General features: G+C 33.4%; 1 protein-coding gene and 2 long non-coding RNA genes across 5 annotated transcripts; 2 read left to right on the forward strand and 1 right to left on the reverse strand.

Moving 5' to 3' along the window:
* Positions 1 to 426: 426 nt before the first annotated feature.
* Positions 427 to 1,410, reverse strand: LOC125215084 (uncharacterized). Its single transcript, XR_007175206.2, has 2 exons — positions 1,162 to 1,410; positions 427 to 705 (listed from the first exon to the last, which is right to left on the reverse strand). It is a non-coding gene; the product is annotated as an uncharacterized LOC125215084 (long non-coding RNA).
* Positions 1,411 to 1,855: 445 nt separating this feature from the next.
* LOC125215071 (uncharacterized) lies at positions 1,856 to 2,904 on the forward strand. 3 transcript variants are annotated; one of them, XR_016128725.1, is made up of 3 exons: positions 1,856 to 2,188; positions 2,264 to 2,483; positions 2,575 to 2,904. It is a non-coding gene; the product is annotated as an uncharacterized LOC125215071 (long non-coding RNA). The 3 variants fall into 3 exon arrangements; XR_016128724.1 differs by having other exon boundaries at positions 1,858 to 2,188; positions 2,269 to 2,483; XR_016128723.1 differs by having other exon boundaries at positions 1,876 to 2,188; positions 2,435 to 2,483.
* A 7,048-nt stretch (positions 2,905 to 9,952) lies between these two features.
* LOC148927474 (uncharacterized) lies at positions 9,953 to 13,181 on the forward strand. Its single transcript, XM_089056607.1, has 3 exons — positions 9,953 to 10,408; positions 12,753 to 12,866; positions 13,167 to 13,181. Exons 1-3 carry the CDS (start codon positions 9,953 to 9,955, stop codon positions 13,179 to 13,181), a joined length of 585 nt encoding a protein of 194 aa, XP_088912733.1.
* Positions 13,182 to 13,392: the final 211 nt, after the last annotated feature.

Genomic DNA, 13,392 nt, shown 5'->3' on the forward strand with positions numbered 1-13,392 from the left:
GATTTTCAAAAAGGTTTCGAAATTGCAAATTAGTCCTTCAATTTTCAGAAATTACATTTTCGGATGAATTTCTGAAACAGCAACTTCGTTGGAAATAAAAAATTTCCAAGCCCCAGCCAAGGGCTGCCGCCCCTTGGACCCCGCTACCCGGGGGCGCTGCCCGCGGACCCCCGTTCATCTGTTTAGGGGCTTTGCCCCTAACATCATAATGAATTCAAATAAGCGTGCACTTCGCACCTCCATACTTAAATGTTGTATCATTATAACAATAACCAATCAATCAAGTTAATCCAATTACACTAAAATATCCAACACTTAGCTTCGTTTAAATCCTGTCACGCCCGTATTTTCTAAGGATAGAAAACACGGTTGATCGCGACTAGGGGATGATTAAAGAAGCGGGGAAGAAAGGGGGAAACACACATCTTTGACCAAAATATTTAAATAATTGAAATAACTTAGAAAACAACATAGTATCATTTCAACAAAGTACCAATTCTAAGAAATAAAGACTAGAAAGTAGACAATTTTGAAAAGAGTTAGGTTCTCAATACTAAAACAATTTTAAGGAAAAGACACCTAGCAGAAGCGTTCAAGACACGGAAAATGCCGAGTATGAAGACACGACATATCCAACAATATTAAGCCAAACATAAATAATCCATGAATTCTGCTCAACATCCCCCACGCCCGTCGTCGCTCAATCTGCACATTAAGAAAAACAAATATGCAGGGCTGAGTACTTGATGCACTCAGTGGACACATGCCAAAATCAGTTTGTCAAGCCATACCGAGTGATCTTGGGGGTTTTAAATGAAAAGAACCCAAGTCACTAAAAGCATTTCACATAAATTTCGGTTGCAACCATTTTCCATCCACATCACCATCACCATATCTGAACATACATGACAAGGAACGTGGCCACGAACCAAGTCACTAGACCGGCCAACTCCAAAGAGATAGCGCATGATCTACTGGGTGTACACTAGTCCGAGCAGGGTTTGCGGCCCTACTGGGACCCGAATTCGATTAAACATACATGGCATAGCAACTTCAGATAGGTTCATTCAAACACAAAACATGGCAAGACAAACAATTTTCACCTCCTTTCACATAAAAATAGTATTTAGGACATAGTCCTTATTTAAAACGAAAGCCCACCTCAAAAGCTTAGCTCCTCCACAAACTTCCTGTCCCAACCTCAACAACGTGCAAAATTTCACCCTTTTTGAAATAATATGATATGCAAAAATCAGGCTTTGCTAAATAATTTAATTAAAGACAATGCATGATCCTAAGTGCATGTGAAAAATCTATTCCTCGTTCACAAATAACAAAACAAACTTATCAATCAAGCACAAAACTCAATGATGGCCAACATACTTGAAGTCTCGGTTTTTACTAAAAATAGGCCAAGTGATTAAATTCCAAACATCAATAAATTTCAATTATTGAACATACTAGTTCTGCCCAAAATAATCTGGTTGGCTAAATTCAACAAACATAAAAATAAAGCAATAGGCAGTAGCTAACAAGCATGCTCCCAGCAGCCCTCTCTCAACTTTACTTTAATTCCAATACAAATAAACCCAATTAATCAATAAATTATACCAACCCGGTTAACAAAATTAAAGAATGAAAAAGAAACTGCGTGGCTTAATATACTCCCAAACAGTACACGTCCATATTTAAAAGGAAAGGAACAGTAGATTTTTTAAATACTATACTCCCATCCATCTACACGCAACTACTCACTTTCCAACATGTTAACATAAAAACAAAATATATTCAACTCCACATATTTGCAAAAAAAGAAAAGAAAGAGGAATTATTAAATGTCAAAAATAAAAACTAGGCACACATGTATACTCCCACACTAAACACGTCTACTTCCTATCCATCATGGAATGAAAAAGAATTATATAGTCCCTCCTCTGATATCTAAACTGTCAAAACTCCTCTCCTTACCTTAACTCACGCCCCCTATCTCTCAGTTATCGTCTACAATTTACAAAACAGAAACAATCCCAACTCTTCTCTCTCTCTCTCTCTCTCTCTCTCTCTTTCCACGAGCGACGCCGTCAACATTTCGACGCCCTCGACGTCAGCCGGTTCTGCCACTGCTACTACGTCTCTGTCGCTGCTGCTGTCCACCACTTATCCCGGTGGCCAGCTACTTCGACAACAGGTTCGTCCCTCTCCCTTGAACCCCATCCTAGCTCTTTTATTAAAAATTCTATTTATTTGATTTCACTTATTAAAGGGCAGGCATAGGAATTTAGGAATTTGGAATTGAAGAGAAACACAGAAGGCACATCCCAAGCATTAAAGATTGATGCTTTCACACGAATCCATCATTTAACAGTTTCAAGAATTTCAAAAGAGCTTATTCCCGTGTGTGATTATGTGACACTAATCATGGAGTGGGATGCAGGGATTCAGGAAAAAAAACAATAGTGGATATACCTTTGGAAGGAATGAAGGTAATCACAACACTCTCAGCTTCTTCTTCCCACTGAAATATCAAATTATGGAATCAACAATTATGGAGGTTTTTTTTTTCGTATTCAATAGAATGGGAAGAAATTACCTTCACAGAAGAGATGAAAAACCGCTCAAGGGTTATGGAACGACAGATGCAAAATGATGAAAACGTGGGGAAGGAGTATATAGAACAAATTGATCGGTTTGTTGGAGAGATTTTAGGGATTGGAGATATTGATGAAGAGAAGAAAACGTATAGAAAAGATTCAGGAGAAGAGATTTATGTTGACTGCGGTAATTTAATAAGAATTAGGAATAAATGGCTGAGCCTAATTGAATAAGGATAAAGAGCTAGGAAAGAATAAAAAATAGACAAAAATGATAGGCCCAAAAATATATGAAATTTAGTGCTTAGATTTATTGTGGTGTTTTATTATTTTAGTACTTTGGTGTTATTCCAAGTACTTAGACGAACGCTCAATTTTTCCATCGACGATTCTCACAATAAACTCGTCAACTGTTTTCACCACACAATTAATCAACAACAACAAAACAAGCATTCGAAAATTCCATTCGCAACTAATCAAAACGAAGACGGTATTTTAATCAAGGTATATCACTCGCTCGTTCTCAAAACAAAACTAATCGAAAAAGGTACTAAAAAGACGGGTGTTACAAATCCAGATTCAGATCGATTTCTCTGGATTTTGGTGTGGAATCGGTTTCTAAATGTAGTTCACTCCTTCGTTCAAGTCCAGACCATGCAATCCGCCGTCGACGTTCAAATCGATGTCTCCGGAAACATTCAGATCAAAATTCCGGCCGGAATCACGAGGATTTTCTAGATCTGCTCCGATTCTCCGACGCTGCTCCCCTCCCCTCGCGGCATGGGGCTAAAACCGGGCGGCGGTGGCGGCGTGAGGAAAAGCGGATAGAGCTCCGTCAGCTGGAGATCGGATTCGTCGCCGCCGTCGAAGGCGACTCTGAACAGACCGGTGGTGGTGGAAAAGGCCACCACGGTGCCGAAGCAAGCAGCGCGGCCTCCCAAATCCTTCCTCACCACCTTGAGTCCGACGTAGTCCATTTTTGCTCAATAGATGAATCAAATTATTGGTGATGAAACTCAAAACAACACAATCAAATGAAGTAATTGAAAATCAAATGAGTTCAATCACTAAACTCGAATTGCAGAAGAATTTTGTGAGAAAGAGAGAATACCAAAGAGGTGAAGAAGCGTTTTGAGTTATCAGATAGTGCTGATTGCTTGAGGCTATTTATAGTACTTTGAATATGCCAATTTACAACACTCAATGCACAAGGTACCATCACCTCTTTTTCTTTAATTTTAAACCGGATGACAGATAAGAATCCATACATATGCTTTGTTATTTCAGGGTATCAATAATAATTCTTTTTTGTGGTAATGATAAAATAACTTTTTAGAAGAAAAAGATATTTTATCAATCAAATTTATGCTTTTTCGTCACATTAGTATGCTTTGTTTGCCAATTTATTAATTTTTTCTGTTTTTTGGTATTTAAATTCTTTTATAATGTTGTTTTACAAATTTTCAACTCTAGGCGGTTGTATTTCTTGAATTTTTTCACCTAATTTTATACTATCTTTTAAATTGGCCTTTTTTGGTACACTGATTTAATGTTTAGCTCCACTCATCATATTCAGATAAGAAGGTAATTAATGCAGTTAGAGCGAAATATTCAGAGTTGACACTGGTAGTGTTAATATATATATTAATTAAATAAAAATACTTTGATTAAAATATAAATAATAAAAATTAATTATGTGGTGTATTCGAGATTCATGCTCTTGTGCTAGATAAATTTGAATTTCATATTTAAAAATGGGTTATAACATGTAAGTAACATTTAATTAAGTTTCACATGGGCTTATAGATACTGTTTTTTTTATAAGATTTTAGAGTAAAGTCTCTTTTTGGTCCTTAACAAATGGCGATTTTACGATTTTGATCCAGAACATTATCTTTTGAATTATTTGGTCCTGAACAAATAAAAATGGTCAGGATTTAGTCCATTATGGACGGAACCGTCAAAAATTGACGGCCAACACTAATTAAGTGAGTTTTGACGGATTAACAATTTTTTATTAGAATATTTAAATTATTTAGAAAATAAATAATTTAGAAAATAGATTAATAAATAAAATAAAATAGAAAATTAATGTGTGTTTGCCTGTGTCGATTCTACTGGGTTTCCCCGGGGATGGAATGAGCGCAACCGAAGGTGAAATTGGGGAGATTTAAGGAGGGGGGAGGAGAGGGTGTCATGGTATAGCTTAGCGACGAAGCTGCCGTTGTCGTAGGCATATTCGGAGGGGCCGGAAACTTGTGGCAAGTGTAGATTTTGATGGTTTCGAGGGGGAAGTTAGCGATAGCGCAGAGGTAGGATGAGGGGAGGGAAGAGTGTGCGGCGGAGCAGAAAGGGGGAGTTGCAGGGAATGGGGTGGCGCCACCATAGCTGGTGAAGAGGAAGTCGCCGACGTAGTGAATGTTTGTCTGACCTGCTTCGAATCGGAAACCAAATCGGAAATGAGACTTCTCCATGTATTTGAAATTAAATGAAATGAGAGAACTAGGGTTTGTGAAGTATTCTTGGGTTGAATGATGAAGAAGAATGAGTGATTTGGATTGTTGAGTGATTTGGATTGTTGAGTGTTCTTGGTGAAATGAGGAAGAAGAAAGAGAGATTTGGATTGTTGAGTGTTCTTGGTGTAATGAGGAAGAAGACACGTTCTTTTGGGTTAATTATTTAAAAAATAGTGAAAATTCTAATTCATTTGGGATTATTATACTAATTAGGTCAAAAATGAGTTAATTGTGTTTGACCGTTAGTTTTGTGACGACGGCCTTAGAAAAGGACCATTTTCGGATCATTTTTATTTGTTAGGACCAAATAATTCAAAAGATAATGTTCTTGACCAAAATCATAAAATCGCAATATGTTAAGGACCAAAAATGGACTTTACTCAAGATTTTATCATTATATTTATGCTTGTTTAGTTAATTAGGGAATAAATGTGTGATAATACAAATTTTTATAAGACATTTATTCTATTATTGTTATGTTAATAAATATTTGAACAACATTAATTTGTTTCCTATTATCCTTACGATTTTCAAAATAAAGTACTCCCCCCGTCCCATAATAAAAGTCAAATTTTATCATTTCGGTCCGTCTCATAATAAGAGTCGCATTTCACTTTTACCATAAATGGTAAGTAGGTCTCACATTCTATTAACTCATTTCACTCATGTTCTATTATAAAACCAATAAAATAGCAGACCATGTATTCCACTACTATTCTAATCCACTATTCATTATATTTTTAAAAACTCGTGCTCATACAAAGTGTGACTCCTATTATGAGACGGAGGGATATCTGCTAATTTTCTTCATTTAGTATATATTTAAATTTAAATACGTGGTTATGATCCAATCTTTATATTGAAAGAAAATATTTAAATTTATTTAATTTTTATTTTGAAAATAGTTTCCTTTTTATTTATTTTTCTCTCTTTGTGTATTTTTTTGAGTTGTAACTGAAATTGTAAGTATTTATTGGGAATCAAATTTGTAATTAGGGTTGTTTTCCTAGTTGTTTTCACCTATAATTCTTGGTGAAATTGTCTTTTTCTTTACTTTAAATTTTTGAGCATAACTGAATAGTAAGTTCATGCATGAGTTCGAAGACTTTTTTAAAAGTAGCAAATTTGACTTCTTTGATGAAAGGGAAAAAAATATTAAATGCACAATCTGAACATCATTAGCAATAAATGTGTAAGAATAGCCTTAACTTTATATTTTAGCACCCAAACATTTTGTCATTTATGAAAATAGCCTTAAATTGAATAGAAATTATAAAAAATGACTCCAACTTAATCTAACCGTCAGATGACAAAATCGTGGGGCTAGGATTAAGAAGGAAAAAGGACAAAAGATATGAAAAGGATTTGAATACATCCCTATATATAAATATATAGAGTTGTGATCAATGCCGAACCAATTTTAAAGACCGAACTAGAGACTAAATCTGGGCCATTAGATCTAGTTTTTTTGATGAGATGTGCTGCTGTGAAAATTTTTTCTGCTTCATTACTAGCCCATTTTACTTCATTGTATAGGTTTATTACTTCATTCTGTACGTAATACCTTGAAACTACAACATGTTTTTACTTGCTTCCAGTAGGTTTTGAAATGATTCAACATATGCTTCATTCAAATTCATTGGCGTGGGTTTTTGCTTGATTAACATTTAAATATGCAATTTATTCAAATAAGTTTATTACTTCATTCAGAAACGTTATTACTTCATTGGATAAGATTTTTACTTCATTCCAGTAGGACTTCAAATGCTTCTACACATACTTCATTCTAATAATTTATTATATTATTCCATGTGTTTATTAAACCATATTAGCGCCATGGCGGTGGTGATAGATATTGTAGAGAGAAAGAACGGCACGCGACGGCGAAACCACATACATATATATATATATATATATATATATATATAAGGGTGCATTATAATGATAACCCCAATTTGTGTGATAACCCTATAACTAAATCTCCACCACACATTTTTAAAATATATGGTCTAGATTTAATCTAACAAAAACTATCATTTTATCAAATAAAACTATCATTTTCGGATATATTAAGGGCAAAATTGTCATTTCATTTTAAAATTTGGTGGGAAAGAAGAAACTTGACTCAGACGTTAACATTCGATTTCTCACAACTCAAACCCTCCATCAATATCTCCCACAATCAAACCCTCCGAATCCCGTTTCAAACCCTACGAATCGAAGGAAAAATCATCACAATTCTGGAATATGTCGAAGGAAAACGCTGAAGCTTCACCGAAGAAAGGTTGGATGAAGTTTATTACTTATTTCACTTTTGATTTTGCTCGATTTATCATTTTGCTGAAGATTTTCTCGATTTTTTTTAGATTCTGTAGTTTTTTAGTGTAGATATTTCTTACATTTATACAATATCGTTCATGCATAACAATATTGAGAACAATCTACATATTTAGATTTACATTTTACCGTGTATGCTGCTGGTGTGTGTTTTCCTGTGTTTGTGTCTGTGTTTTGCTTTGTTTACGTGTGTTTTTGCTGTGTGTGTGTTGCTATGTGTTTGGTTGATCTGTTTAAATGTAGAAATTGTGATTTTGCTTGATAAAATGATACTTTGTGAATAGTGTTTTGTTTTACTTAAGTGACAAGTTATGCCCTCTCTGCTCTTTTGAACTCATTGAAATTCAGAAAATGATAGTTTCAGATTATAAAATGATAGTTTCATGGGATATGGGATAAAATGATAGTTTCATGGGATAAAATGATAGTTTACATTATAAAATGATAGTTTCATGGGATAAAATGATACTTTATGTTTGTTTGTGTGTGTGTCCTGATGCTAATGCTGCTGTGTTTGTGTGTGTGTTGTTGTGTGTGTCTCTGTGTTTTTGTATGTGTGTGTGTGTTGCTATGTGTTTGGTTGATCTGTTTAAATGTAGAAATTGTGCCTTTGCTTGATAAAATGATACTTTGGGTGCATAAAATGATAGTTTCTGAAAATGATAAAATGATACTTTGTGGATAGTGTTTTGTTCTACTTAAGTGACAAGTTATGCCCTCTCTACTTTTTTGAACTTATTGAAATTTAGAAAATGATAGTTTCAGAAGATAAAATGATAATTGCCCTTGATAAAATGATAGTTTCAGATTATAAAATGATAGTTTCATGGGATATGGGATAAAAATGATAGTTTCATGGGATAAAATGATAGTTTACATTATAAAATGATAGTTTCATGGGATAAAATGATACTTTATGTTTGTTTGTGTGTGTGTCTTGATGCTACTGCTGCTGTGTTTGTGTGTGTGTTGTTGTGTGTGTCTCTGTGTTTTTGTATGTGTGTGTGTGTTGCTATGTGTTTGGTTGATCTGTTTAAATGTAGAAATTGTGCCTTTGCTTGATAAAATGATACTTTGGGTGCATAAAATGATAGTATCTGAAAATGATAAAATGATACTTTGTGAATAGTGTTTTGTTCTACTTAAGTGACAAGTTATGCCCTCTCTGCTTTTTTGAACTCATTGAAATTTAGAAAATGATAGTTTCAGAAGATAAAATGATAATTGCCCTTGATAAAATGATAGTTTCATGGGATAAAATGATACTTTGACTTTATATAATGATATAAACTGTTTAACACACTAAAATCTTTTGTTTATTAGGAAAGAACATTCGTGATGATGATGATTATGAACATAGAACATTAGCAGAAGAAGTAGAACATATAAGAAATAAGAAGAAAAGAAAGAATGATGATGCAACTGATGGTAAGACAACATCAAAGAAGGGCAAGAAAAAAGTTGTTGAAGATATTACAGTCATTAAGATAGCAACTTTGGCAGGAAGAAGGAATACTGACTTCTTCGTTGACATGCTTGAATCTCTAAACGAGAATCAAAGAAGAGCTGTTAGAGAGATTGGGTTTGGCGCACTCCTAAACTTCAATATAAGAAGTTTCCCAAGAGCATTAGCGTATTATCTGATCTACAACTTTAACCGTAAAAGTTCATCAATTGAGTTGAACAGTGGGGAATCACTGTTTTTAGACGATGAAGATGTTCACATAACTCTTGGGTTCCCGATTGGATCTTTACCTATCAATAAGAGCAAATTTCAGAAAAATACCCACATCAAAACTGAAATTGCTAAATTCTGTAAAGGTGGAGAGAAAAAAATGGTGCCAAAGTATGTTGTAGAGCAGATGGAGAGAGACAAAGAAGGTGGTGAGTTGTTTAAATGGACTTTTATGGTTCTCATGGAGTATGCCTTGATTAACACTCCTGCTGATGGAAATTTGAGGCCAAAAATTTTAGATTACATAGCTGATGTTGAGAAGATCAAAGAATACAATTGGTGTGGCTATGTCATATCTAGATTGCATGAAACACAAAAGAGGTGGAAAAAAAACACAGCAAAGATATTTATCGGGCCAGTTATCTTTGTAGTGGTAAGAATATATTTGTTTTCCATTGTCTATGAATCTATTTACAGAAAAACTAATATTTAGTTTTTGTTTAATGTAGGCTTGTTACGTGGACAGGATTCTTTTTGAAAAAAAAATGGTGCCAAGATGTTATCCAACAGTGAAAGGATGGACTGCCGAACTGTTGAAAGAAAGACAAAGAGCAGAAATGGAGAATTCAACATTTGGTATGGGTCATATGTATGACAGATATAAAAAGCAGCCACATGAAGAAAATGATGAAGATGACGAAGAAGAAGAATCTCAAGATGTAGAAGTTTTGAAGACAAATGATCATCATGATCATGATGAAGTGGGGACAACCAATGAATGGGAGAATTTCTTACATGAATGGAAGGAAGCTGCCAAAAATATTAAAGCGTCAATGGAGAAGATTGTTGATGTCCTTGAAGCAGCGCCGGAAAAACTCAGCTTTAAGATAATCTGTGATACAACAAGAAATGCAGTGGGATTGAGAGAGGAAGGTGTGCAGCATGTTATAGAAAGTCAGAATACAATGACACAGGCTATAAACAATGATGAAACTGATGATCCTGAATGGATTGATATCATGATTGAGTTAACTAAAGCTGCTGAGAGGACATATATATTGAAAAATAGGAATGAGTTCCCTACCTTCACTCTGATACCTGAATGTGACGACAGTCCTAATGAGAATCAAGAATTTAATCGGGAAAAGGATGTAGAGAAGGAAAAAGATGATGAGGTGGAAAACGAGCAAGAGAAACAGAATGAAAGCGAAAAGGAAATGGCTAATAAAGCAGCTGGAAAAGAAGAGGAAAAAGTTTCAGGGAAAGAAGTTCAGAATGAAGAATATGAGGTAACTTTTAAAAATGATAGTTTAAGTACATAAAATGATTGTTTATATGGTTAAAATGATATAGGTTTGATGATGTTTTTTGGTGGTTCTGTTTTATTTGAAAACTGATACTTTTGCATCATAAAATGATAGTTTAAGCGGATAAAATGATACTTTTGCATGATAAAATGATAAAATGATAGTTTCGGGGAATAAAATGATAGGTTCTGTGAATAAAATGATAGTTTTGTTTCATAATGATAGTTTTAGATTTTTGGCTATGAGTATTATTTTATCAGCTATGAGTATCATTTTATCAGCCAAAAGTATCATTTTATCTACTGCAAGTATCATTTTGTCATTATATAATTCAGAAGTACCATTTTATAACATAAAAATGAATTATATTTTCATGCATATAGAAAAGTATCATTTTATCAGCTATAACTATCATTTTATCAGCCAAAAGTATCATTTTATTAGTAAGAAGTATCATTTTGTTATTATATAATTCAGAAGTATCATTTTATAACATAAAAAGTATCATTTTATCAGTTATGACTATCATTTTATCAGCAAAAAGTATCATTTTATCAACTGAAATATAATTTAATCAGCAAAAAGTATCATTTTATGTATATTAGCAACAAAAGTAATATACCTGTTAGTGTTGTATGTTGAATCAAATGAAATTACATCTCCAAACATATGATAGTTTCATCTTGAAATAGCATCATCCCAGAACTGATACTTTTATTTGAAAACTGATACTGTTGCATCATAAAATGATAGTTTAAGCGGATAAAATGATACTTTTGCATGATAAAATGATAAAATGATAGTTTCGGGGAATAAAATGATAGGTTCTGTGAATAAAATGATACTTTTGTTTCATAATGATAGTTTTAGATTTTTGGCTGATAATGTGATAGTTCCTGTGGATAAAATAGTATACCTTCTGTCAATAACAATTTTTTTTTTTTTAATGAAAGCATGACAGAGTTGATACCATAATAACCACTGTCATGGAGGATATCCACAGAGATGATGAAGTTTTAAAACAGAGAGAAGAAAATTTGAATAAGGAGAAAGTGGTTTCTCAAGAAGATGATGAAGTTTTAAAACAAAGAGAAGAAAATTTGAATAAGGACAAAGGGAAGAAGATGGTTTCTCAAGATCCTCCAATGGAAAAGGAGAAAGTGGTCAGAACAACAAAGAAAATTGTTGAAGCAATGTGCTCTCCCTACAATGTCAGAGCAGTAAATCTGAAAGGAAAGCTGAATAAAGAAGAGAGAGAAATAATGTACTGGTTGATGGCAGATGAAGAAAGTGAACAGTAAGTTTTGAATTACATAATTATATTCTTATTCAGTTCTTTTAACTAACATTAAATATGAATTTGAAATCAGTTATGAGGTAGTTTATGAGAACGACAAGATCACATTGTTCAAGATTGACTTCCACAGCCTTGCTCCACGTACATACGTCAGGATCAACATCATAGATGCATGGGTTGTGTTCCTCAACCACAATGAAAAATTCAAACCAAAGGCATCACCGAGTCGTCTTTTCATCAACACCACACCTACGGTAAAGTAAACGATTAAATAAATAATAGTATTACATTAAAAGTTAAAATATATTTACAAAAATGTAAACATGACAGATTTACAACATTACTGCAAGGAGATCTGGTTGGACTAAAGCAGAGAGTCGAGAAAGATTTTGCTCAAACTTGAATGAATTTGTGTCAAAGATTGAAAATTTCAAATGGGAAAATTATGACCTGGTAAGTAATAATTAGATATACATTACAGAACAGGGGTGCGTTATAATGATAACCCATATTTATGTGATAAGCTAATAACCCTATCATTTTATGGGTCAAAAGTATCATTTTTACTAAAAATGATATTTATACATGATAAAATGATATTTTTCGTCCATAAAATGATATTCTGTTCTATAAAATGATACTTTTCTTCCATAAAATGAGGGTTATTAGGTTATCATCATAAATATGCGTTATGATGTGATCACATCCCTTACAGAACAACATACCTATATTTTTGAAAATGACATTTATATATAATGTTTTGAAAATTAGATATTCTTTCCGATCTGGGCGTATGAACATTATTATATCATCTGCTTCAATCTCAAAATGCAAATGATGGATGTGATTGACAATTCTCTGGTTAGTGAAGATTTACTTGAGAAGAAATATGAAGATGCACCAAGTACTCTGGTATGTTTAGTTAAATGCATTCAATATTTATTAGTTAAAATGCATTGAATATAATTCAGTATGGAACATAATATAATTTTTAATCAACCTCATGTATGTTTTGTGTTATTTGAATAGAGAAATTTCTTCCGAACTTATCTTGGAAATGGAGTCAATCCATCAATGGGAAGAACTGTCAAACTATCAAAAACCAGATACATGAATATGCCATGGCAGAACGATACAAATAAAGTTGACTGTGGAATTTATGTGATGCGCCATTTGGAGACTTACATGGGTGGTCCTGTTCGTAACTGGAATTCAGGTTTAACGAAGAAGGGAACAGAGTCTTTCATAAAACTCCGTGCCAGATATACTGAAGCATTGCTTATTGGAGATACTAACAAGAAGGCTTTTGAGACACTTACAATGATAAAGAAGAAGTTTGAGAATGACAGCAAAAAAGGAGAAATTGATGTTGAAAAGATGATCAGAGAATTTGAACCCCTTGTATACTAACTTATATGACTTGATAATAGCGTTTTGTAATAGTGGTTTCGAATATAATCACCCAAAATTATCATTTTATCTGCTGCAAGTATGTCATTTTATCAATCAGAAGTATCATTTTATCATTTTATCTGCTCCAAGTATCATTTTTTCAGGTTAAAGTATCATTTTATCAGTTTATAAACAAAAGAATGATGTTATAAGCCAAAATGTCATTTTATAAGCCCAAATTATCATTTTATCTACTGCAAGTATCATTTTGTCATTT

Source organism: Salvia hispanica, chromosome 4 (assembly GCF_029641045.1).
Source record: "Salvia hispanica isolate PSC_SH4W2 chromosome 4, Shi_PSC_v1, whole genome shotgun sequence".
In the NCBI taxonomy this organism is placed as follows: Eukaryota; Viridiplantae; Streptophyta; class Magnoliopsida; order Lamiales; family Lamiaceae; genus Salvia; species Salvia hispanica.